Below are 27,885 nucleotides of genomic sequence, written 5' to 3'. Positions count from 1 at the left end.
TTAAAGTTTTTGGGGGGCACTTGCCCCCTCCAGGGGGATTTGTGATGGGAATTATGTGCCTCATCATCTTTCTAAAATATGGGAGACTTGAATCGTGAAGTATAGTCTGGCCCTACATGTTTCAGATACAAGATTATATATGTGTACCAATGTTTATTTGTGTAATTCGTCCCCCTGATATTTTGCTGCTAAAATAGGGGTTTAGCAGAACCATCACCATGGTGACAGCCTTTCAACTGGCATGAGAGAGATGGAAAGAGGAAATTCTGTGGGTGAAGTGCTCTCAGCCGAAAGCTGTGAACCCCAACAGCCCCACCCTACCCTGTTCCAAACTCAGTAGGGTTGGCAGCAAGTTTGTCTGAACTTCTGAAGACTTGTGAAAGGTAGATGAAGGGAGAAGGAATATTGAAGTGCCTTTCCTTTGGCTGTGGGCAGATAGGATCATTGTTCACTTTAGGAACATGGGATCACACTCTGCTGCTCTTGAGCATTTACCAGGACTCTGACTGTTACTTTCATCTGGACAGCCAGCCAGGAAGGCTTTTGCCGTGCATTTTAAAAACTAAAAAGCTTTCTTCCCAAAACTTCAGTGTTTAAGGCAGATGCTAAGAGGTTTCAAAACATACAGGTAAATATAGTATTACAGATAGAACAGTACAGTGGCTGCTTTGTTTAAGCCCGGAAGGTTTTAGGCCCATTGTACCACTTATTCTTTTTAAGTTAGCACATCAGACATCTAAATCTATTTTAAAAAGACAGAGGAAGAATGACTTGAACTTGAAAGCACTTTTGTTCAGTCAAGCTTAAGTTTACTTTGTGTATTTATTCAGTTTTTCAATCTTATATTTTAAAACTGAAAGACAAAATTATTTGGCTTGAGTTTTTAATAGATACCTGCAAGAAATGACTATTGATTAGTCCTTTTCAAATTTGTCTCTTACTTTGCAGGCAGAAATAGCCATTTTAGAATACTATCTGTGTATTCTCCCTCTCTGTCTCTCTCTGTCTCTCTATATATGTACATATATATGTATGTATATCTATATACATATATATGTATATATATGTGTATGTATGCATATTTATATATGTATATATAATGTATATATACACACACACACTATACATACTGATATTTAGAAAATTCAACATTAAAAAAAAAATTTCAACATTAAAGTGACATTTACAAAAGGACTCTAAGTACATTATTAGCTTGCGGGGCACCTGGGTGACTCAGTCGGTTAAGCGTCCGACTTCAGCTCAGGCCATGATCTCATGGTTTGTAGTTGGAGCCCCACGCCAGGCTCTGTGCTAACAGCTCAGAGCCTGGAGCTTGCTTCGGATTCTTTGTCTCATTCTCTCTTTGCGCCTCCCCTGTTTGTGCTCTAGTGCTCTATCTTTCTTTGTTTCTCAAAAATAAATACAATATGTACTTAAAAAAAAAAAAAAGTACATTATTAGCTTGCAAAGAAGTCTGACTTTTTCCTCTATTTAGCCATGCCCCATAGATTCCTTAAGATTGCAAGCCTCTGTGGTACATTTAAAATATGATTATATTATTTTATTATATTACATTATTCTTACCAAAATTCACTTTACCATAACATACCGATATTTCTGTCCTCAGAGTCTGAGTACCATGATGTATTTCTATAACCAAATACATCTTTGGCAGTAAAATCTTCCCTAAGGTAATTAAGATCCTGCCTTTTTAAACTTTGGATTGATAAAGGATTTGTTTGTTTATTCTCCAAACACTAAGAAGCCATTTTCAGTATTCTGGTCCAGAAACATTAGAGATGAGTAGTAGTTGCCTCCTGAAGGTTCAGCAGGCAGAGAAATAAATAATCAGAGCATGGTGGCACCAAGTGAAGGCCCAGACACAACACGCCGAGTGCTGCAAGGAGGAAGACTCTGCCTGGAGCGACTGGGAAAGGGTTTCTGAAAGAAGCGCCAATTGGAGTTGAGGGAGAGAGAAGAGGAGGTGCGGAAGTACAGCCCAGAGACCCTCAGTGGGGCTGCAGGAAGTTTAACTTGACTAGAAGAGGGTGTGTGCTCTTGGGAGGTAATGGACTATGAGGCCAGGCTGATTGGGGACCCGAAGAGGGCCTTAAATGCTGAGAAAAGAGAGTTCGTTCTTTCATCCGGTAGACCAGCCCTTTCCCGAGCAGACTTCCAGCGGAGTAAAGGAAGCTTGGAGACTCACAACACAGGGTGGTGCACGGCTCAGAGAAGCTCACAAAAAAGCTGTTTAACTTTTTCTGATGGAAGTTTCCCAAACTTACTCGACTATGGAACTCATTTTTATTTGGACACAAATTAACATCTCAAAATTACTCTTTAAAGTTTGAAGGATTCTGAACAAGGGTATGGTAAGGTTTGCATTTGTACAAGACGGAGGTGCCGAGAAACAGGGAAACCTATAGGGCTCGGATGTTTTAGATACGGTTCACGTTCCAAGTCAAATATTCCAATTAGAAGCTAGAGACTCAAATTTTAAATTAAGATTGTTTCCGCTTGAATATTTTTGAGAAAAGCTTATTTATCAAACAATATATGCATTTAAAAAGATCACTTCATAAGATTTACTACTTAGGTCCCCAGTGATAAGTATTATTCCAGCTCATTTTTTTTGATGAAAGGAAACCGACTAGCTTAGCTGTTTGTTTCTCTTAGTTGTTTGTGTCCACATATCTAAATGACATGATGGTGCTTTTTTGTTTTCTTAAGCACTGGCTGTTGACTTTTCGCTAAGGAAGGTGCAGATGTAGCACTTTTATGGGCTCACCAGGCACGCACCACGGTCACTTCCATAACTGCATACATGCACACTACCTATCCTATCACTCTTCCCCCAGAGTTAGAGCATGATTTCAGATAGATCAGCATATTGATCAGCATTGTGATTGTAAATGCTGATCCAAGCTGAGCCGTGTGGCCTACTGATAAGTCTTACTTGCTTGCACAACTTTTTGTATTCCCTATAAATTATCTTTTTCATTGACTTTCTTTTTAAATCTTTTTTTTTTCATTTGTTCACTCTTGCTTTTCTGTGTACTCCAACACTAATTCATCATCAAATTCTCCTTTCTTTACGTCAGAATCATCTGGCACTTTTACATTTTTACCTTCTTAGAGCCTCCTCTCCCAGACCTTCTGACATGCTTCAATGTGGACTGTTGGCTAGGCCTGCGACCCAGCTGTCTTGTTTTCTCCATACCTGAGGATTTCCTTTTCCTCTCTCATGTCGGCTCTTGTATTTCCTGGACTCGATGTCATCATCTGTTTTGGTGTACTCCCTCATATAGTAATGCCGTCTTCTCCAATAACTTCCTGACAAAAAACAATTCAGGAGAGGTAAACTCTTTTATAACTTTTATGACTGAAGTCTCCACCCTTTCCTCACTCTTGATTCTTAATCTGACTTGGTATAAAGGTCTAGTTTGAAAATCATTTTTTCCACTCAGAATTTTGAATTCATTCCTCTATTGTTACGAACCATTTTGAATTTTGAACCTCTTGTGTTGTTTTCTTTTTTTGTTTTCCTTTCTGGAAGTATATACGTCTTAGTTTCCAGTCTCCTGAAATGTAATGATTTTTTGTCATGGAACGACTGTCTGTTATGAAATAAACTCATTTTCTTCAATTTTGTGAAATTTTTTTGTAATAGTCATTTCATCGCCACTGTTTGTTCTTTTGGAATACCCACCCTCCTTCCCACCCTGTGCCTGGTGAGCCCGTAAAAGTGCTACATCCTTCCCAGTTCTTGAACTGCTTGGACTTACTATCTGGTCTCCTTTTTTCGTATTTACCATACCTTTGTCATCTTGCTTTATTTTCAGGGATATTTCCTCAGTTTCTGTTTTGTTTTAGTTTTGGGTTTGTTTTTGTTTTTGTTTTTTTCATTTCTGTGATCATATATTGTAATTTCCAAGAGTTGTTTTTGGATCTCTAAGTGTTTGTTCTTGTTTTAGCATCCTATTCATGTTTCACTGATGTACCTTTCTAAGGATTAATTTTTTAAAATAAATGTTTGTCTCTGCAGAGTCTGTGTGTCCGTTTGCCTTTTGGTTTAGTCTCTTTCAGATTAGTCTTTCCTCAGATGTCAGGTGATTCTCGGTTGTCTCTGAGTGTCTACCAGTGGAAAGCTGGAAAGCCTTGGACCTGTAGGTGGAATTTGTCAAACAGAAGCCTCTCAGTAAAGTGTTCTGGCTTGGCCATTTCACTTCCTTAGGGTACATTGAATTGTATTTTTAGGTCTTTTCTCTTAAGATTTCTCAGAAAATAATTGTCAAATCTGTACCTTAATACTGGTACAGTACTGGGCAACAAGTAGAGAAAAAAGGGTCGTGGTCTCAGCACTCAATAAACAGAGTTACTCTTAGCCTCTTTTTTTTTTTTTCAGGGTAGCACCCCTATATTCAGCAGTGCTTGGTACCCTTCAGTCTGGACCTTCTTTGTCATACCCTCTCTGATAAATTAGCAGGCAGTCTTCGTCCAGGTCAGAGGGCTCACCAAATTGTCACTTGGTTGCATGGACTTGGGAAGAGGCCTTGAGGATCTAGGTGCCTTTTCTTTTAATTTTATTATTAACGTGTAACACACATACGGAAAAGTGCCTAAGTCATAAATGCACAACTGAGGGGCGCCTGGGTGGTTCAGTTGGTTAAGTGTCCAATTTCAGCTCAGGTCATGGTCTCACAGTTCATGAGTTCGAGCCCCACATCCGGCTCTGCTGTCAGCACAGAACTGGCTTTGGATCCTCTGTCCCCCTCTGTCTCTGCCCACCCCCCACTCATTCTCTCTCTCTCGAAATAAATAAACTTTAAAAATTAAAAAAATATATAAATAAATGTACAACTGAATGGATTATCACAAATGAACAGACCTGTTCTACTATGCAAGGCGAGAAATAGATTATTACCTATTCCCATAGGTGTGTCAGTCACACCGTCTTCTAATCGTTGCCCTGTTTCTCTGCAAAGATAACTAGTAGTCTGAAGATTACTTTTGCCTGTTACCGAACTTTGAACATAAGAAAATTGTGTACGTGTTATTTTGAGTCCAGCTTGAACCTGTGAACCGCGAGATCATGATCTGAGCCAAAGTCAGACATTTAAACAACTGGCTGATCTACCCGGGTGCCCCGTGAGTCCAGTATTCTTGATCCATCATTATGCTTATGAGATTCATCTGTGTTGTTTTGATTAATCCACAGTTTATTAATGCATCCCATTCTACTCTTGACGGACGTGGTTCTTAGTTTGGACCTTCTTGGTACTTCTTCAGTGTCTTTGATCGACTTACAAGAAATCCTTCTCTTTTCATTCGTACCTTCACCCCTCCTTCCAGTGCTACCTGGTGCTGCCAAGTACTGGGCCTTGTATAGGAGCGTTCTGTAGTGCAAAGAGAGTTAATTTTCTGCTTTCCCTACTCTTGGCTTAGGATTCCGTTCTCTAGGGTCTGCCAGCTTACAGTTTGGTTATCTCCTTTCTAGCCTTTTAGGATTTCTTTGCACTGTCTCCTTTCTCACTAATGTTGTTGTGAGTTGTTATTGTTGAATGTATCTTTTTGTGTGACTGTTGGGAGGAACTTGGGTGATGCCTGTGTTCATTCCTCATTGTTTTTAAGCCAAGTTTGAACTTTCTTTTCTCCTTTTTAACTTTTAATAATTATTTTATTTAAACCAGTGAATCCAAAATATCCCTTAAAAGTGTAACCAATAAAAAAATAATTAGTGAGCTGTTGAGCTTTCTTTTCTCTTTTTTGTATTAAGTCTTCAGAACCAATGCATATTTTATACTTACAGCATATCTCAATTACAACACTAGGTTTTCATTAGAAATAATTTGGTTTGTACTTATGTTTCATGCAGTATCTTATTCTTTGATTTTTGCTTTAGATGGAATATCTTCCTGACAGGTATCTCAGAATAAGTATATTACCTTCTTTTACAGTAAATTTAAGTCCTTAGTTACTAAGTATGGAGGTAACAATTTTTGTTATTTACTACCCTTTCGGATATTTAAAGGTTATACCTTAAACATTGAGTCTAATTCACAGAATTTTTTTTAATAGGGTATCGCTGGAACTGACGTAGCTAAAGAAGCATCTGATATTATTCTCACAGATGACAACTTTACGAGCATTGTTAAGGCAGTTATGTGGGGACGAAATGTCTATGACAGCATCTCCAAATTTCTTCAGTTCCAGCTCACAGTTAATGTAGTAGCAGTGATTGTTGCTTTCACGGGCGCCTGTATTACTCAAGTAGGTTCACAGTTTTTTTTATTAAAACTGGTTTATTAAACTGGTTTATTAAAACTGGTTTTTTATTAAACATGGTTGTTTTAAAGCAAAACTGTGTGTATAATCTGCTGCATTAAAGTACTTAAATAGTTGAATAAACTGAACCTTAATATTGTAGGTTAATTAATATAAAAATGTAATCCTGTTCTGTTCTGTAAGTTCTTAAATACAAAAGGCTTCCTGAGAATTTCTGAGTCCCTGAATAGTTATGAATGTCTATTAGGAAACCTGTCTTTTCTAGGATTCACCACTTAAGGCTGTACAGATGCTGTGGGTGAACCTCATAATGGATACGCTCGCTTCCCTGGCTCTGGCGACTGAACCCCCCACTGAGTCTCTCTTGCTCCGGAAGCCTTATGGTAGAAATAAGCCTCTCATCTCACGCACGATGATGAAGAATATTTTGGGTCATGCATTCTATCAACTTGTAGTAGTCTTTACACTCTTATTTGCTGGTAAGAATTCAATGCCTGATAAAGCTTTGGTTGTTTTTATTCCAAGCTAATGTAATCCCAGATGTTTTAATGTTACAACTTCTTCAAGAACAGAAGTTGTTCTGTTTCTGACCCCCATTTATCTTTACTTTCTCCTCTTTGTCAGTGGATGATGCTTATTAGGAAGGCACTACAATAGATAGTGGGAGGAAGTAAAAAGAATCCTCGTTTCTTGTCCTGGTTCTGCCACTAACTTCGATATCATAATTTGGGGGGTTCCATGTCCTCGTCTATAAAACAAGAGAGTTGTATTAGATAACCCCAGGTTCCTTCCAACTTTTCCTGTGCTGTCATTGGAGATCAAATAAAGGTCTGGCTAGGATTTATTACTGCATACTTTTCTTGAAATGTTAAATTATTTTGTATGATAATTACAAAATCGTAATTTTTCATTCTTTCAGGAGAAAAGTTTTTTGATATTGATAGTGGAAGAAATGCTCCTTTGCATGCTCCTCCTTCCGAACATTATACTATTGTTTTTAATACCTTTGTGCTGATGCAACTTTTCAACGAAATAAATGCCCGGAAAATTCATGGTGAAAGAAATGTATTCGAAGGAATCTTTAATAATGCCATCTTCTGCACAATTGTTTTAGGCACTTTTGTGGTACAGGTGGGTAATTGGAAAAGATAGTTTCACATTTGATTATTATGTAGGAGATACTAAACAGGTAGCTTGTTCCAGAAGTTACTTGACTGCTACATGTGTGGGGCTTCTATGTATTGCCTTAATGACACCTAAAAAAAGTTTTAAATATCATACCTCCAGTGAAAATATGATCATTTCTATCCTGAAATCCTGAAGATCATATTAAGCTAATACTATTTTAATTGCACTACCAATTCTGTGGTTGTGATACTTTTTACTTAATCTGATACTGATTCTTCATTCTATATCATGATCAAACTATTATAATTTTAATGTTACTTAAGATAAATCTTAGTTAACCAGTTTCTAGTCTAGCTACAGGGATCACTTAATTGCGTCCCACAGTTGATAGTAATCCTTTGTCTACAGTTGAGTCTGTTATTAAATAATAATAATATCTGAAATGAATATTCTAAAATTCATGTGATTCTGAATGCTGCTCTCTGAGTTGGTACATGCCAGTTTTTCATTTGGCCCTTGAACAACACGGGATAGGGGCACCAGCCCACACCCTTTCCTCACCCCAGCTCACCCCTGCACAGTTGAAAATCTGAATATAACTTTTGAACTCTCCCAGCACTCAACTACTAATAGCTTACTATTGACCAGAAGCCTTACCAATAACTTAGTCAATTAACACATAGTTTTGAATGTTATATAAATACTAAATATGGTGTTCTTACAATAATGTAAGGTAGAGAAAAAATGTTGAAAAAGTGTTGCTAAGAAATCATAAGGAGAAAATACGTTTACAGTACTGTACTGTGTTTACTGAAAAAGATCCATGTATAAGTGGACCCACAGAGTTTAAACCTGTGTTGTTCATGGGTTACCTGTACTGTCAAACAAGATTTAAAATTAAATAGTGAGCTTTTTCAACAAAGGAACCAGGCAGTGATAGTGCTTGTTTTGAAATGACGATTGAAGAATTTTAAACAGTTTATTCAGCCATAGCTTGTGTACTCTAGGTACCAAAACCCCAGACTTAATTGTTTCTGTTTTAGCTTTCAATTTCCATAAACTTTAGGAGAAATGTTGCTTATTTATCAAGTATTTTCTGGAAGTATTTTGTTTATGTTTGTTAAAAAATCATTGTTCATGACATGCTAAAGTTGTAGCTTTTACTTGCTATAAAATTGAGGTTATCTTTGTAATATGTGGGAGTTGCAAAAAATTTAACTGCCTATCAGGCAAATCTGGTAATTTGGTTCCCAGCAAAGATTGATAGACCCAAAACAGTTAATGTGAGATATCATTCTTCAATACCTTATAAATAAGCCAGTACTGTTCAAAGTGTGGTCCGTGGACCAGCTACTGGTCCATTTATTACAGGTCCACAGTGAGATAAGGACCATGTGTCAGAATGTAAATTAACAAGTTTCATTAATCGCACTGTATTTCAACTGAGAGTTTTTTATATGTTGCTGGAGGTTTCTGTGTTTTTTTTTCTTTTTGCATGTAGTAGCAGCTGCAGTGGTAACGCTGTGCAAACAGTGCATTGATTTGTACTTTGGTGCCTGTTCCTTATCTTCTTATCATGGATCAGCACTTTGATTAGCATTTTTGTGGACAGTTTCAGCTGGGTAGGAAAACATGGCCGTTGATTTACACAGATAGTCTAGCCAAAATCTTGATCGTAGAGCTGAGGTACTTGAAGAGTTCACCTTATAAATTGTATTAAATTTAATTTCTGTCTCTTTTTATTTACTAGCTGATTTTTCTTCTCTTTTTTTTTTTTTTTTTTTTTTGGACAGGTCATGAAGTATAGAATAATCCTTAGTTCTTTGTAAATATTTTGTCTCTCTTCTACTTTGTAGCAATTAAAACAATCAGTGTTTTCAAAATATGTCTCATGAAACATTGGTTCCTTTAGTTCCTCTTACACCCTTAGAGAAGTTAAGGAAATATTGCCTATTTACCTCTTGGAGTTTCTTTTTTTTTTTTTTTTTTTAAGGTTATTTATTTATTTATTTATTCATTCATTCATTCATTTATTTATTTATTTATTTTGAGAGGCCGCACACACAAGCTGCGGAAGGGCAGAGAGGGAGGGAGAGAAAGAAACCCAAGTAGGTGTCACACTGTCAGCGCAGAGCCCAACACAGGGCCCAAACTCGGGAATCGTGAGATCGTGACCTGAGCTGAAGTCAAGAATGGGATGCTCAGCCAACTGAGCCACCCAGGCGCCCCCTTGGAGTTTCTTCAAACAATAGAACACAGTAGTTACAAGTACAAACTTGGGAGTCACTTAGTCGTGGAGTCAGGTCATTGCCTCTTAGTAATTGTGTGACCTTGACAAGCTGCAGTTGCTTCATCTCTGAAATGGGGAGGATAATAATTGGGTCACATCACAGAATTACTGAATCATTAAGAGAGACCATGCATGTGAAGAAGCTCTGAGCTTAGTGCTTGGAAGGGAAAATTACCCAAATGTCCGCAGCATTTTTTTTTTCCTTTTTTTTTTTTTAATTAACAGTTCAAAGTCTTTGGGAAATCCTACAGTTAAGGAACTTGTTGACCTCTGTTTAATCCAGCTACTTCTAGTGTTGCCTGGGTGGGTCAGTCAGTTGAGCATCCAACTTCAGCTCAGGTCATGATCTCACGGTTCCTGGTTTGAGCTCCGAGTCAGGCTCTGTGCTGACAACTCAGAGCCTGGCACCTGCTTCAGATTCTGTGTCTCCCTCTCTCTTTCTCTGCCCCTCTCTCTCTCAAATATAGATTAAAAAAGTTTTAAAAAATAATCCAGGGGCCCCTGGATGGCTCAGTCACTTAAGTGTCCGACTTCAGCTCAGGTCATGATCTCACAGTTTGTGGGTTCCAGCCCCATGTCAGGCAATGTGCTGACAGCTCAGAGCCTGGAGCCTGCTTTGGATTTTGTGTCTCCCTTTTTTCCTGCCCCTCCCCCACTCAGGTTTTGTCTCTGTCTCTCTCTCTCTCAAAAATAAACATTAAAAAAAATATTTTTAAACCAGCTACTTCTAAATTTAGATAACACCTAATTCAAGGCTCCCTCAGCACACATTTAGAAAATGCTTCAGTGCACAATTACACAGTTCTGTAGTATTTTGTTAATCTAAGTAAGGCATATATTGAGGAATATGTGGAAACTTAGTCTCTTGCTCTTAGAAGTAAATGCTACAACTATTCAGTTTTATTCCTTACAACTCGAAAATGAAAGATTATTTCTCACAAAATGAAATCAGTCCAGGGCACCTGGGTGGCTCAGTCAGTTAAGCATCCAACTTAGCTCAGGTCATGGATCTCACAGTCTGTGAGTTCGAGCCCTGCATCGGGCTCTGTGCTGACAGCTCAGAGCCTAGAGCTTGCTTTGGATTCTTTGTCTCCCTCTCTGCCTGCCCCTCCCCTGTTTACACTCTGTCTCTCTTTCTTTCTCAAAAAATAAATAAAAATTTAAAAAATCTGAAACTACAAAATTAAATCAGTCCAATCATATTAATTGTTGATTGTTTGCCCAACATCTTAATATGTTTTTCACATCCTTATTATACCAAAAGATAAAGTTCAAATTTTTAAAAAAATAGAAAACCCACAAATAAATATTGAGCTTTCAGTTTATGAAAGAAAATTATTTTAGTTAGATATCTCTATTAAAATCCAAGCAAGATTGCCAGGTCAGTTATAATTGACTGGTTGGGCTGCTGGAAAAAAAAAAAAAAGAAATCTATTTTTAAAGTATACAAATAGTCTTGATTTTGAAGAACAGTGGAATTGACAAACACATATCACTTGAATTTGGGATCAAGTACAGCTATAAAGAATGGAATGCGTAACTTGAAACATTTAAAAATGTTAATACCAAGTTGATTCCTTTTAATTTCAATATTTGGTAGCTACTAACTGCCATATGAAAGAGAAGCCTGTCAGACTCACGAGAAGGTGAATATTGATATTTAATTCTTAATATTCCTTTAAAATAAGGAGAGCAGCATAAGCACTGGATTAAGGATTTTATTCATGCAGATCATTAGACTTCTGTCCCTTTATAAGGGAGACCAAATTTCTGAGGATTCACCACCTAAATAAGCATGTATTTCATGGAACTTTGCAAGTTGCTTGTCCTCTCTTACTATTCATGTTTGTCCTGACATCTAAATGTGAACAAAGAATGAACAGCTGTGGAGGAGGAAAACAAGATTGGATATTATGTTCGCTTTTCATAGTTTGTGGTCTTTTCCACAAAAATACACTAAAATTATGCAAAGAATTATACTAAACACAAGGGCACATAGTTACTTCGATCATACCAGAAATAGTGTAAAGTTATCTTTCCTGGTTAGGTGTTTTTTGGGTTTTTTTTAGTTTTTACCGAACATAATTTAAACATGAAATATACATGCATTTAAAATTTTCAGCAGAGAGATTTTAATTTATTTTCATTTGTCTTATTTTCAGCTGTGAATATGATAATGCCTGTCACCATCAGAATAATCGTTACTCAGCTTGAGTTTTAAAGGATACAAATTTGGGTAATTTTTGAAGTATATGAAATGTAAAGTTTAAAAGATTTAAATAAATTTACTCTTGATTATTCCTCCAGATAATAATTGTGCAGTTTGGTGGAAAACCTTTCAGTTGTTCAGAACTTTCAATAGAACAGTGGCTATGGTCAATATTCCTAGGAATGGGAACGTTACTCTGGGGCCAGGTAAAAAGCTCATCATTTTATGTTGAAACCTGAAGTGATTTTTTTTTTTTTTTAATTTCCAGTATGTATTTTCTTTAATCAGTTCTGTTACTTAATTCTAAGTAGTTGCCATTCTAGATCATGAAAGGGCATTCGGGGGCATGAGGGTTTTTTAAATGTAATATTTGTTCTCATATGTTATTATTGTTTGTTATGGTTATGCCAATATAATAAAACTTTAAATTTCTTACCTATTTTTTTTAATTTGTTCGTTAGAGCAAGGTTTATAACCATTATTAAGATGATGTATTTATAACTGGTTTAGATGCTAATATCTCTATCTTTTGCTCTATGACCTATTTTTGCATTGTCAGAGTAAATGTTTTTACTGGACTTTTCATCATTTTGTTATGTAATTTAATCCAAAATACAGTTAAGGAAAAAGCTTGAATTTCAGTTCATTTAGAGGATACTTCTGTAAAAATAATGGTACCTGGATAAATGGGCCACAAAATGACATTTTCAGTTATTTGGATTGATTGGCTTTGACAATATACATATAAAATACAATACCTGAAAAATGAGATCTATTTCATCCTTGGTATAAGCAGCTTACAAATGCCTGTCATTTTTTTAAAAACGATAAGTGGCAGTGGTGTGTGTTCCCTGTTCATTTTAAGTCCGTTACCATTACTGTAAAAGTAACTGATAGTCTGTACTAACATTTCCATAAACGATTAGGCTGTGGTGTGTAACTTGTGTGACCTAATTTATTGTTCTGCAAGTCAGTCTAAGTAAATATCCAGGTTTTACTGAAACTTAACTCAATCTTCATGTGCCTTTATCTCACCTTTTTCTTAATTATGTTTCTAGGTTCTGGGGTTTCTCTTCTTACTCCTGTTGCATTACTCATTAATAGAGATCTTCTTATAAGTAGGATCCATACCTGGGCCTCCTTTCTTTTTTGATTACCTTTTTAGTTATTTCATAATGTTCCTCATAGGCAAAACAGAACCCCACAACCTCCCAAAACATCTGGCTCATTTCAGGAAGAGGAAGTTCAGTACAGCCAACATACCCAACAGGGACCGGTTGCTGGCTTTGGTTGATGTCGTCTATTGATTTTACGTGTGCCGCCGTAGAAAGAGCACTGCTTTTGGTTGTCAGGAGACCTTAGGTCTTATGTGTCTGAGTCTGTTCCAGCACCTCTGTGAAATGAGGTGGTTGGACTTGAAGCTCTTCAAGCAGCTCTGATTTTGGCCGCATGCTTGTTTCCCCCCGATAATCCAGACTTCCTTAAGCACTTAGTGGCTATTAATACTTACAAGTTAATACATCCTTATTACTGTTTTTTATGCTCTTTGTGTTTCCTGGGGCATCTGTTCCTGTTGGTGTCATGATAAATCAGTATTAATCCAGTTTTAAAGAGCTTCATTTTGTAAAAATAGATGCATTTAATAAACAGAAAAACTATTTTCAGTTTAACCTTGAAGATTTTTTGATTTGGGTATGTTTCTTTTCATTGAACTCTTCCTGCACTAATGAAACATGAACTTGTTTTGCATCCAGTAAGACTACTTGCCATTTTTCTTTTATTTGAAATAAATATAATTAATATGAACTTAATATATATAGGTCAGGGCGTGTCTGTGTATTTTACTGTCTTGAATGTCTTTCTTAAAATAAGAAAGCTATAATCAGGTTATTTCCACTCAGGAAAACTTTTTACTTTTCAAACTTAAATCTTCTGTGGAGCTAAGGAGAGAGCATTTTATTGTTCTGAGAAACAAAGCCTGATGGACAGGATCTCATTGCTCCGTCGGTGACGATAGTGGGCCACACTCGCAACTTTTCGTGCCTTTTGTATTACAGTTGATTGGTTTAATTTTACTCGGTTTTGATTTATTTCTAAGTTCTTTCCCCTGTGTTGTAGCTTATTTCAACAATTCCAACTAGCCGCTTAAAATTCCTAAAAGAAGCTGGTCATGGAACACAAAAGGAAGAAATACCTGAGGAGGAGCTAGCAGAGGACGTGGAAGAGATTGACCATGCTGAAAGGGAGTTGCGGCGCGGCCAGATCTTGTGGTTTAGAGGTCTGAACAGAATCCAGACGCAGGTATGGGCCTGGTAGAGAGGTAGGAGCAGTGATGGGAGTGGGGGCCAAGGGCTTTTAGACCTGGGGAGGAGGTTTGAATGCCCTCCTTAACTTCCTTTCTAGCCTTCCCAACCCACAAAACTTATTCTTTTGAAAAATAATACTGGTGCCTGGAATGAGTGAAAGTTTTAACTCATCGTGAAGGAATGTGTCTATATGCCCCTCAGCTCCTTTTTTCCTAGCTTTTTTCCCCCCTTCATCTCAAAATGCTACTCTTGCCTATTTATCTGCTCTGTAAAAAGTGCCTTTTTCTTTACTTTTTATATGTTGATAGATGGAATGGTCCTTTCTCTTGTTCTCTCTCTCTCTTGCTGAGCAAGCTGTCACAATCTCTGATTCCTTGCAGATGGATGTAGTGAATGCTTTCCAGAGTGGAAGTTCCATTCAGGGGGCTCTAAGGCGGCAACCCTCCATCGCCAGCCAGCATCATGATGTAACAAATATTTCTACCCCTACACATGTAGTGTTTTCCTCTTCTACTGCTTCTACTACTGTGGGGTGTGAGTGTGTGTTCCTAAGTGCATGAAATTAACATTTCCTACTTCACACACCTAACGTTTCTCATTTTCTCCTTAATGTTTAAATTCATTGTTCAGGCTTTTCATAAAGCTTTCTTTTCGTAAAGTGGATTGAGACCTCAAAGTGTTGTCGTTGTTGTTGTTTTATTTCTTAGAGGGCTAGCTAACAGGTGGAACAGTTGCAACCAAAGATTAGATATGAAATCTGTGAGCTTGTCTCTGTGCTAACTCTGATAGTTAATATGGGGAATAAAATTGTAGCTTAGAATTTGTGAAACTACTATAAATTTTTGAGTATATGCCTTTAAACATGTTCATACTGCATGGTTCCCAAAAGCATGTGATTTGAAACTGCTCTAACAGAACCAAGAATTTACATTTTTAAAGCTAAATATTAATCTAACATTTTGACTTTTATCTTGTTTGGTTTGCAAAGTTAAGTTAGTACCCTGAAGAAAAGATCTCAGTATCCAGCCAGTTGCTTACCTTCTTAGTCCAGACTTTGTGGCATTGCTTTGAATTTATTTATTTACTTGTTTGTTTATTTTTGAGAAGGGGTCCCTGTATAAGCTTCAAAGTTTTGTGGCATTTATGGGTATCTTTTTTTCATTTATATAATCAGTTTAATGAAAATTTTATCCTGGGTAAGAAATGTTCCATTAAGTTTTCCAAGGAAGTAGGAAGGTGTACCATTGATCAATTCTTAAACCATTACATGTCATGATTTCCATTAATTGACTAGAAAAATGCATTTTCTTTCAGGTTTTTAATAAATGGCAAATTCCCCAAAAGCCTTTTAATCTCTATCATCTTTACTATGCATTAGAGTCTTGATTTCATGGTGAATTCTAAGAATATTGGAGGCACTAAAGATATAAAGCTCACCCCACCATTCAACCCATCCCCAAAATCAGCTGAAAATACTTATGCTTAATCTCGTATTTGGGCAGAGACCTATCTCTTCCATTTGGTCCTCCGCCAGTTAAAGATTAGGAAGAACGAAAAAGCTAGACAGGCGATGAGCTGAAGAAGAAAAGAGTGCTATTTTAAGGAGGACGGTTTACACAGTGCCTGTTTGTTCAGTTTGCTTAAGTAATTTTCATTTGTCACTTTCGGCAGTGTTGGAAAACAGGAAGAACAGGAACTATCCCCATTTTGCAGATGTGAAAACTGACTTGAGGTTTAAGTGGCTTGTCCAAGTACTCCAAGGACAGACCACCCTGTAAAGTTAGACAGGATGTTAAATTTACATACATCCACAGATAGGACTCGCTTTTAAAAATTACCCCAGGTCTGCACCTACCTAAATGAAATGGTGTATGTAAATTGCCTGGCGTTATGCCTAGGACAGCTAGTGTTGGTTGCATCCCTCCTTCCCTGTATTTATGGATTTCACATCATCCTGGCTTTTGAGGGCTTATTACCACTCGCCCTGTCATCCCCTACTGTTAATTCATGTTTCTTTAGTTGTGATCTGTAAACACCTGTGGAAGGCCTACCATATGCCAGGGCTGTGTGCTAGAACCACCAGACTTTGCAATCTAGTATAGGAAACAAATGTGTTTCTACATGGCAACGAAACATGGACTATTACAGCCGGGTCCTTAACCCACCCTGGGAAGTCAGGAAAAATTACCTGAAAGAAATTCTCCCAAGCTGACCCTTAATAGAAATTTGCCAGTTGAGGAAAGTGGGCCTCAGGGACGGGTGCTAAGATGACACTGGAATGATGACACTGGAATGGAAGGTAGGGGTTAGGGTCTGTGTATATCTTGTAAGAAGGATGCAAAATGAGACTTTATCCTGAAGGACCTCCACCCCTCAAAATTTTATATTTGAAAACCTTCAAACTGACAGATAATTGGAAAGATTAATACATGAATACCCGTCACCTGAATTTACTACTCTTAATACTTTGTAATGTCTGCTTTATCTGTCTATACATTAGTAGTATATATCTGTCTACATATTGGTATATACATTTTTTGTGAACCATTTGAAAGTAAGTGGCAGATATCCTGACATTTCATCTCGTAATACTTTAGCATATACCTCCTAAAAATAAGTGTGCTATGTAATCATACTGTATTATCACATCCAGGAACTTTAACATTGATGGCCATTGTGTCATGTACAGTCCTATTCGGATTTCTCCAGTTGTCCCTGCAATGTCCTATAGTATATAGCATTTTTGATCCATTTTGTCTCTCCTTTTTTTTTTCTTTTTTTTTTTTTTTATGACCTTGACCTTTTGGAAGAAACAAGGCCAGTTGCCTTATCCTACATTCTGGATTTGTCTAATTGTTTCTGCATGATTAACTTCATGTTAAACTTCCTAGACAAATTCATCTTGCGGGTGGTATATATTCATTTTTATTCAGCAAAATTTTGAATAACTGGCTCTTCATTTGGAGGGTGTCATATGACCTTAGATGTGCTATCTTTACCATATTTCTGTAGAGTTGTGTTGCAGACTTTACATTAAATATCAGATCCACTGAGAGCCCCTCCTGAATCAGAATCTGCATTTTAACAAGACCCGCAGGTGCTTTGCATGCACATTAAAGTTTGAAAAGCCCTGACATGACATTGCTACTTGTGAGCTAACACTGTTCTGAATTTGTTCATGTATTAACTAACTAATCTCCCGTAACAACTCTGTAAGGTAGGTGCCATTATTATTTCCCATTTTATAGTTGAGGAAATAGGTTTGTCCAGCATCCCTCAGCTAGGAGGTGGCCCAGCTGGAATTCACACCCAGACCTTTCACCTCTGTATTCTTCACTTTACCATGCTATCTTCTTTCTGTGTATAAGAGCTAAATGAACAAGAGGTAAAGCAGCCTCCAGCAGACAGGGCTTGGTAAATGAGAGAAGACAACTGGGAGGAGAGATGATGTTTTAATCAGAACTTACCATATGTAGTTACAAATGACAGAATTCCCTTTTCAAGGCTGAATAATATTTCCTTATATGTATATGCCACATTCTCTTTATCTGTTCAACTGTCAGTGGACATTTAGGTTGCTTCCGTATCTTGCCTATTGTAAATAATGCTGCAATATAGGAATGCAGGTATCTCTTCAAGATCCTGATTTTAATCCTCTGGATAAATTCCTGGAAATGGGAGTCTAAAATAGTCAAACGCATAGAAATGGAGAGTAGAATGGCAGTTAGGGGTAGGGAGAGATACGGAACTGTTTATCAAGGGGTACAAAGTTTCAGTTATGTAAGACCAGTAAGTTTTGGAGATGTAATGTATAGCATGGTGACTGTAGGTAACAATACTTCTATACCTGAAATGTGCTAAGAGGATAGACTCTTACACACACACACACACACACACACACACACACACACACAAATGATAAGAGTGTGTAGGGATGTATTATGTTAATTAGCTTGACTGTCCATCATGATTATTTCACAGTGTATATATGTATATCAGATCATCAATTTGTACATCTTAGATATATACAATTAAAAAAAGAAGTGGACATAAATCTGTTACTTTTTTTTTTTAATGGTTATTTATATTTGAGAGAGAGAGAGACAGAGCATGAGTGGGAGAGGGACAGAGAGAGAGACACACAGAATCTGAAGCAGGCTTCAGTCTCTGAGGTGTCAGCACAGAGCCTGACACAGGGCTCGAATTCACGAGCTGTGAGATCATGACCTGAACTGAAGTCGGGCACTTAACCAACTGAGCCACACAGGCACCCCTGTTCCCTGTTCTAAAAATACATTCAAATGTTCATTTGAAGAAATTCATTAATTTTTTTCATTATCATTGTCATATGAGATGATTCTGATGAAGGTTGATGTTAGTGATTTCTCTTAACATTTGAGTAAATGATGTCTTCATTACTAAACAGGATTCATTAGAATCCATGCAAAAGTAAACACTGTATTTGGATTGATGTTTAGTAGATGCTCAACTGTTTGGATTTTGTCCCTTTTTTTGTTTTGAAAATCTGTATGACGTGGGTAAATGAGACCTAATGTCAGTGTGTACAACAGTGTTTTTAAGTTAATTACCCATTAACCTTTTTTCACGTATACAGCAGACTTCTAAGAAGGAGGGTGAATTGTTGGGCTGTTTGTTTAGGGGCAAAAATACCAAAAAGTTTTGTGTCTTACTGCGGAGTTGTTTATAGAAGAATGCCAGAGGGTTTTGGTTTTGTTTTAAATCTATTTCCAGTGAACTGTAGTATATAAAGTGATTTATGTTTTAATCTATTATAGAGAAAAATACTAATGCTTTATAGACAAATGGCATATACTCAAATATTTATAGCTGTTTAATGGCATTTTATAGATATTTATTTGGGTTTTGTCTTTATTTTTATTTTTTAATTAATGGACTAGTGGGGTAGATGTGAGTTCATTGTGGCATTCAGCTTATATTTGCTTGGCTTTTTCATAGTCGGTGACCCCCTAATTCCTAGCATGATAAATAGTAACCCTCTGTGCTTGACTTTGTTTAACTTACTTGAATTGTTTTCAAAAATTACATTTTTTTTTTAATTTTAAAACTCAGCTAAAGCTTGTGTATGATTAAGTTTTTGTTTTGTTTGTTTGTTTGTGTTTGTTTTCTTAGGGAAAAAAAGTCCTATAAAATGGCTATTAAATTTTTAGCCAGTGACCATGAGATTTTCTCAGTCAGTATTACTTTGAATTCTGTAACTCTTAATTCTTAGCGTATGTGGTTTTGTTGTTCTGTAGTGTCCTACTAAAATATTCATTTTTTTTACAGTGTATTGCAAGTCCCACTGCATTACATGCAAATATGATTCACTCATACCTAGCTGTTTGTGGATTCAAACTCATAAATGAACCATTTTTAAATTAAGCAAATAGCATACTGACATCTTTCTATGTTTTCTGATATTTACAGATTCGAGTGGTGAATGCATTTCGTAGTTCTTTATACGAAGGGTTAGAAAAACCGGAATCAAGAAGTTCGATTCACAACTTTATGACACATCCTGAGTTTAGGATAGAAGATTCAGAGCCTCATATCCCCCTTATTGATGACACTGATGCTGAAGATGATGCTCCTACAAAACGTAACTCCAGTCCTCCACCCTCTCCCAACAAAAATAACAATGCTGTTGACAGCGGGATTCACCTTACAATAGAAATGAACAAGTCTGCTACCTCTTCATCCCCAGGAAGCCCACTACATAGTTTGGAAACATCACTCTGATTGTAAGCTGAATGTTAACACACTAGCTGCATTGTAAAGAAACAAATTGAAACTGGGTCTTTTCACATATTGTGATGGACAAGATCGTATTCTTGTCTTTGGACTTCAACAGAAGACACACTTGTACGAATGTAGATTTATTTTTTTAAAAAAAAAAAAGCAAAGCTTTCTGCCAGACTGAGGGTGCTTTTTGGGGGGTGGGAGAAACGAACTGACAGATAAACAGTAAACTCAGCATATGCTGACCTGTGGATCATCAGTAGTACCTAAGAATGGTCCTGAACAGTGTATTAGCAGAGCGTTAGTTTATCTCAGTCCTTGATGGGAGAGGGGGAGGGTACAGCGAGCAAAACCCTGGATCATTGAATTGATACTTTAATTTCTGCTGTTGGCTGTTAATAATTTGGATTATTTATGTTTATAAATGATACAGATCTGTTTACAAGGTTTGTAGATACTTTTTTTGTTCCTGTTCATAGATGGGAAGCTTCCTTATAACTGATGCAGAGAAAAATTAGTCCTTCAAATACTGCTGTATTTTCAGGAAAACAAAAAGGGGTGTTTCTATTGAAACTGTACTAAATTTTTGCCTACAATTTACCTTGTTAAATATTGTAGATAAATTGCTAATACTAATAGCCAAATAGATAACACTAATGCTTTGTTTAAAAAAAAAACAAAAAAACAAAACAAAACAAAACAAAAAAACATGAGCAGTGGTGTTTAATGAAGTTATGGCATCTGTCCTAATTAGTTTCTTAAATACATTTACTACTTAATGGTTTTGAAACAACTGTTTAATTTTTAAAATTTTTGAAAACTTGCTAATAACCTTTGTTCAGAATTTAGTAGATTGTTTAATGTGGGACATCAACTACATAATGAAAGATGCTTGAAATGCTTTTGTTATTTCAGGCAAATCAAATTAAATCAAACTATCAAACTACAAGAGAACCTTAGTCCTTTTTGTTTTTGTCTAAACATGTTAGTTCAGTGATGTCTTGGTGAACTGTGAGTGAACTGTATTGATTTTTCTAATAAATCCTTAGAAACCTTCATACAGCATGAGGGCTGTTGGCATTTTGAAAAAGGTTAACAGGTGGAAGCATACGTGTTTTTCCTTTTGTTTTTGAAACTTGTTTGTAAACATAAATATGCCCTTTTATTAAATAAATACACGGCAATGTTTTTTTAAAAAGAAATTGCAGCTTCTTTACTTAATTCTGCATATATGGTACATCAGTCTGTTCTCTTTAACCACAATTGGAATGAATTTCAAGATGGTAACAGCCCCATGAAATACCGCTTGTGGTATAGATCCCCAGTGGTAATCTAATAGAATCACCATTTGACATGTTCCTCATTGAATTTAGTTTGTCTAAAATAGTCTCACAGTCTAAGAAAATAATAATTATCACCATTATCTTTGATACATTTATTTTAATTTGTAAGTGGCCAAATAACAAATTAGGTAAAATGAGATTTATATGAAAAGGTGGAAAAAGGTCCTAAAACATACATACTTAGATATAACAGTAAACCATATACTGGAATGAATGCCTATCTCTAAGCCAATTGGGTTCTTTAAGTCTTTGTTTCTTTTGTCTACCTTCTCCCCTTTTTTGCCTCTGTCTTTACCTTTTAGGAACTGGCGTTGTGTTAGGGCCCAGATTTCACCAGGTATACAATCCTCAGGCTGACATAAAGTTTACGAGGACTATGACATCTGAGCATGCTGACCTAGCAAAGAAGCGTTTAGTTTGACGGTGCTTGATATTTTTGGTGGGTGGAGGAAAATCTTTTTCTCTCCATCAATCCTTTGCAGTAATCCTCTGCAAGTCTTAGAAACACATTGGCTCTGTCAGCATTTGTAACTGTACATTTATTCATCAGGTATTTATAGTGAATCATACTGTAAAAAGAGGTAGCATGATATGCTGGAAAGCATACGAGGCTAGGAGTCACAGCCTGGTTTCTAGTCTTGGTTTTGCCATTAACGTGCTGCATGACCTTGGGAAAATCATTTACCCTAAATGAGGGTGGTGGACTAGACTATCTCGAAGAACCCTTTCAACTCTAAAAATTGACCCTAGCAACTGGAGAGCCTACAAGGCATAGGGAATAGAGAAAAGGGAAATGTTTTTAGTTTTCTTTTTTATTTTGGTTATGCTTAAATATGAATGTAATTACCAAAAGATTTAGACGTGCATGTGCTTTGGAGGATTTGTATTGAGCTCTTACAGTATTCATTTTTCAACTCAAGGCAATGGCTTTTTACACCAACTCTAATCCATAAACGGGTCTTATGACATCCATGAATTAGTAGCAAGACATGCTTAGTGTGTATTTCTCTCTTTGAGACACTGTAATTTCTACCAGAAATTTCCAGAGCATTATGTAAGTAGAAAAAAAATGCAAGCAAGCTGTTCAAGATCTTGGATCCCATTATATAGTATGTATAGCTGAAATCAGCATCTGTAATTCAATCACTTTTTCTCTTTTATCCTCTAACCAAAAAATTGTTTAATTTTGCATCCCAAATGTTTTTAATCTTTGTATATTTTTTAAAACTCCTTTTCTCCTCATCATTGCCTTTTTTGTGGTTGTAAATAGACTTACTTGCACTTTGAAGATGAGTTACTCCTTGTCATCTTACAAATATGTGATATGGTAATTTTCATAACAGATGTCAGTTTTGAACCAAGAAATGATGATTTGTTTATAAGAAAAAAAACTGGCTTCATTTCTGTGAAATTGCTCTTTGAAAATTTCTTTTTACACGTGTAAGCCAACTGAGATACCGTGATGGTGTTGATTTCTTTCAATGATGCTTACCATCTATTTTAGCCACTGAGCCTTTTATTATTTGTCTATTTGTAAAGTTTATTTGTCTTAACTCATTTAATAAATATACTGTTTATCTGTTTCTGAATGGGGACTGAACTTTTTGAATATTGGAACTGATCAGAACATCATATTTTGGAATTACTTTTTTCTACTTGAAATTTTGAAAATCTGGTTAATGAAAATGCTGTAATGTACTTGAAATGTTGTGGTTGTGTTACAATGGAATCGATATTCTAATACACATGACCTTGCCCCTAGACCGAAAGTGGGTATCTTGTCCTTAACTCTTCTACCCATGGTCTTCAATCCTTGCAGCAACATTAGATCATTTCTACAGTCTATGAGCGTGTAATGTTTTGGTTTTAGAAAAGATTAGTTTTTCACAATAACTGTTAGAGCTCCTTTTTTTCATTAAATGATCCAAACTTGTCAATAGCAGTTATCTGAATTCTGTGGTAACAAAATTAATCAAATTGCCCTTAGTTGATTTTTATAATAAATTATTCACATAAATCGGCAACTTTGTTGAAATACTGAACTTTAAGTGATTATTTTTCCATTAGTAAAAATTATTAGTAAATTATTGAGTATTTGTAAGTACCACATTTATGACATGATCTGAGATGTTTTCCATTTTGTCAAGTTAGATTTTATATATGTGTCATGTATTAGGATTAAGTTCCCTTTGTAAAATTAAGTAAGGGGAGTTTCTGTAAGTCTTTGTTGATATTTTTGCTTCCCTGTGTCTTTAGATAACTGTCCTATTGCAGCTGCGATGTTCTTCTAACCTCTGCTACCCTTCAGATTCTGTGTCCAAATGCCATCCCAACCTTTGTTTTTAAATTACGATGTTGCACTCATTTGTAGGCCAAAACTATATGTGTGTGTGTGTGGTTTGTGTGTGTGTATACACATATGTGTATACACATATGTATATACACATATATACATGTATGTGTATATACATATGTGTGTGTATATATACTTTTATTAGCATAATTAGTACCATCTAACTAAAAACTAATCTTTGTAAGATTCTTGAAAAATAATCTTTCTTTTAGAATAAGCACTATAATAATACCGTAAAGAGCATTTCATGCAGGAAGAAGTTGTGACTGTTTTCCTGTACTTCTCTCATGACTAGATTTCAAAAAAGGAATTGTCTCTATCCTTATAATGTAGTTTCCTTTTCAACAGACCAATAATTTCGTCCCTGAAACTCTCAATTGGGAGTTTACTTTTATGCTTTTCAGCTTAACTACTTCTTTAACATTTTGCCTCTTTTAGAAAAACGCTTCAGCCTCCAGATATTCTGCTAAACGTAGACACGTCTAATCTGTGTTCTCTGAATCCAAAGTATCACTGTTGAACTATGTAATATTAATTGTTCCAATTAAAATAAGAAATGTGCCTATGTGCTTATACAGCATCCGTCTTTGGCACAGCTTTCTTCACCAGCACCATATCCTAGGAAAACTGTTTCCAGAATCTGTATTAACCCAAGTCCAGCTATGGGTTCAATGCAGGAAGACCCTGAGATTCTCTTAATTTAAGGCAGGGTTACAAGGACCGCATAATTTCCAAACTACTTTTCAGATCACGAAGTGTAAGCACTGATAACTTTCCTTAGGTATTAAAAGGAATATCATCACACATAAATTAATATTTAATTTATTATTAAATATGCTAAGCACTTTGTGTAGATTATGTAAATAGCCGTGTAGGACTACTGCCATCTTACATACAGGGAAACAGGCTTAAGGAGTTTAAGGTCACATGGCACACCGGGGATTCACACTTAACGCAGACCTTCTCAAGAGCCCAGGCTGGTGGGTCTTTTCTGCCGTACTAGCACGTTGCTAACCTGAGTCAGGGCCCAGCGCCTAAAATTCTGGGCTTAACTTTATAAAGTCCTCCAGTGTTGTACTTTTCTGATACCAAATGCTCCAGAGATAGTCTTCAAGAACATCCTGGAGGATCACTCAAGAGACTGAGGTAAAGGGTCCCCAATTAAGATGCATAACCCATGCCTTCCTTACTCAGACTTCCTGTAACTGAAGAGTCAAAATTCAACTCAGTAGAATGGCGCTTTTACTAGCATACTTCCATTAGAGACTTTTGTGATTCTTTACTTTTAAGATAGATATGTTAGAATACACCTATATTCTAAGTTCCATAAATAACCTATTAACAGGTCACTGCTTTATTTCCCAAATAACTTGCAATGAAAGTAAGTTTATCACATTGATGATATACTCTGCATTTTTCTTGAAATTTGTGAAACAGGACCTACCTACTTTTGCATTTTTTGAAAAATTATTTTGCCCTTTTTAAATGTGCAATTCTTAAAATAAAAATTGCAGCCATTATTTCACTACTGTTTTTTAAATGTTTTTGTTTCTTTTTGAGAGACCAAGCACAAGCGGGGGAGGGGCAGAGAGAGACACAGAATCTGAAGCAGGCTCCAGGCTAGCACAGAGCCCGACGTGGGGCTCGAACCCACAAGCCACGAGATCATGACCTGAGTCGAAGTCAGACACTTAACCGACTGAGCCACCCAGGCACCCCTCCACTACTATTTTAATACCATTTTACATTGATGTTGTTTATGGTTATGAATAATCAACTGGCCACCCTTGTAGTCTAAAAATGAGATGCTTACTAATTTATATAGTCTTTAAGGTAACATTTATCTTTGTGAATCAAGATAAAATAAATGAAAGCAGGTTTTTTCTGTTAGGCTCCTTTGAGATCGTAAATCGTCTAAGTCATACCTTCACAAAAAGCTCGCGAATGAGTGTAAAAAAGTAAGAATGAGACCCTAGGGAGACTGATGATATCTGAGGTTAGCAATTGAAATGAGGGTGTTTCTCATGTATCTAGTATTCTAATTCATAAGCTTCCTCTTTCATTTAGCTTCAGACCCTCTGAGGAGGGTGTGTAGTAGCTAGAATTGTTCATCTTTCGCTTTCTCACTGCTGGAGACATGAGCTTGGTCTCAACGTGTGAGGTGTGATGGGGGAGAGGAGAAATTGTAACAAGTGAAGCCATACCAAGTCTCCTGAGTCTGGGACTCCTACAAACACTACCGACTGTCCCCCATTTCCTGTCACCCAAAATTCTCTTAACTGCCACCCGCGTTCATGCTTTTTATCTCCCATTTCCTGTTTGCCATTCATTCGTTCATTCAACACATACTTGGTACCTGGCCTGGGGGATTCATACAGTTCTAGACTTGGGGGAACCAAGTCAGGTCCTTCCCCTAAGAGTTTATGTTATAGTAAGAGACCTCTGTCACCTGGTAGGGAACAGTGCTGTGTTCTAGAGTAGGGTCAGAGACATTGTCTTAGATAAGGTGACGTTTCAGCAGAAACCTGAAGGAAGGGGAGGAGCCAGTTGGTTGTCTGGAAGAGACTCCCAGAGAGAGGTTCCGGTAAATAATGTTTGGCAAGTGTGAGAGGACACAAGGAGGCCATTGTAGCTTGAGAGCAGCGAGCCAGTTGGGAGAGTGGTAGGAGGCAAGCTTGGGCACGTAATGGGAGACTAGGCCTAATCTTACAGTTCTAAGCCTTGGCAAGAACTCTGGCTTTTATGCTGAGTTGGGAAGCCAGTGGATGATCTTGAGCAGAGCAGCAACATAATCTGACCTCTGAAAGGATCACTGACTGCTCTGGAGAGAGAGACTGGAGGTTAGGAAACCAGTTAGGAAGCTAACCTTTTTAGACCCATTTCATTCCAATTTAGCTTTTTCTGCCTTTTTGTAGCCCCCTTCTAAAGAGCCTGTAGACTCCTTTACCTTTTCTAACTTCGTGCTTGTCCTGCTTTCTGAGATGACACAAGACTACCATCATTTTGACAGTGAACCCTGGAGAACCTACGTATTTTCCTCATTTGCTTTAGGCTAGCTGCAGTTTCCCGCATGGATCACAGTAGCCTTTGCTTTTGCTCTGTTATTCAGCAGCATGGTCACAGATAGAAGATGGCCATCTCTCAGCTGTTTGGTCTCTAGGATTATATTTGGCACCTTAAATTTTCCTTGCTTTTAAAAGTTCTTTAGGAACACCTTAGTGGCTTAGTTTGTTAAGCGTCTGACTTTGGCTCAGGTCCTGATCTCATGGTTCATGGGTTCAAGTCCCGCGTCGGGCTCTGTGCTGACAGCTCAGCCTGGAGCCTGCTTCGGATTCTGTGTCTCCCTCTCTTTCTGGCCCTCCCCCGCTTCACTCTGTCTCTCTCTCTCAAAAATAAACATTAAAAAAAATTTTTTTAAGCTCTTTACACCTACTAACTTACCCTGTATACTAATAGGGATGATTGCTAGTCTTTTCATTTCTTGCAGCATCTTCCAGTCTTTGTTAGCCTACTAACCTTCACGGATTCCATCCTGACCAACGCACTTGAGTTGGCTACCTGACTCCAGCTCTCCCCTTGACCTAGATGGCTTTGCCTCCTTGACATTTCACTATCTTGGTACCTGAATCTGAAGCACCTTTAACTTTGTATCTGTCCTCAGCTTCAGAGTGTGCTCACAAACTCGCTGGTGACCAAAAAATTCACACTCATTTCCTGGTTTTCCTCACTGATGTTCAAACCAACCTTTAATTGGTCTCTCATTTTTTTAGGGTCATTCTTCCTTCATTGCATTTATTCCAAACCTTTGCATTTTTCTCAGAACCTGTCCATTTCCTGTCACCCAAAAAGAGTCAAGGCATGGCCTGACTCTAGAACATGCCTTTTCCATTCTACCTCTCTTGGTCAATCAGTCCTGTGGTGTGTTTGTTTGTTTGTTTGTTTGTTTGTTTGTTTTTCACACATTTTAGCAGCCTCTTCTTGTGCTTTTGTTACTGGTTTGGCATCCCCACAAACGAGTTTATGTCTATATTAAACTATTGGTTTAGTCAGCCCTTATTACTTTGACTAATAATTTTATCATCTAGTTTTTTCTCAACTCTTCTCAACTTTAATGTTGCCCAAGACAGTGATTTGCGTTCCTTCTACCCCTTTATGGAAACCACTATTTCACAACAAAACTGAAAGACATGTCTGCCAACCACCCTTTGCCT

At 37.0% G+C, this 27,885-nt stretch overlaps 1 protein-coding gene across 4 annotated transcripts in view; it reads left to right on the top strand.

Annotated features, from left to right (window-relative positions):
• The window catches only part of ATP2B1 (ATPase plasma membrane Ca2+ transporting 1), a 132,098-nt gene extending 109,188 nt beyond the window's left edge, over nt 1-22,910 (top strand). The window contains exons 16-22 of one of the 4 annotated variants that reach the window (XM_045465175.1): nt 6,079-6,270; nt 6,551-6,764; nt 7,205-7,416; nt 12,011-12,118; nt 14,031-14,213; nt 14,599-14,685; nt 19,667-22,910. In XM_045465175.1, the coding sequence (XP_045321131.1) occupies nt 6,079-6,270; nt 6,551-6,764; nt 7,205-7,416; nt 12,011-12,118; nt 14,031-14,213; nt 14,599-14,685; nt 19,667-19,978 (1,308 nt within the window). In that variant the 3' untranslated portion in view covers nt 19,979-22,910. Of the gene's footprint in view, nt 1-6,078; nt 6,271-6,550; nt 6,765-7,204; nt 7,417-12,010; nt 12,119-14,030; nt 14,214-14,598; nt 14,751-19,666 lie in introns of all 4 variants that reach the window. The other 3 variants (XM_045465177.1, XM_045465176.1, XM_045465178.1) reach the window with 3 other exon arrangements.
• Nucleotides 22,911-27,885: the final 4,975 nt, after the last annotated feature.

Source organism: Leopardus geoffroyi, chromosome B4 (genome assembly GCF_018350155.1).
Source record: "Leopardus geoffroyi isolate Oge1 chromosome B4, O.geoffroyi_Oge1_pat1.0, whole genome shotgun sequence".
NCBI lineage: Eukaryota > Metazoa > Chordata > Mammalia > Carnivora > Felidae > Leopardus > Leopardus geoffroyi.
Note: the sequence above shows the minus strand (reverse complement) of the source record. Positions and strands in the feature narration are given on the sequence as shown.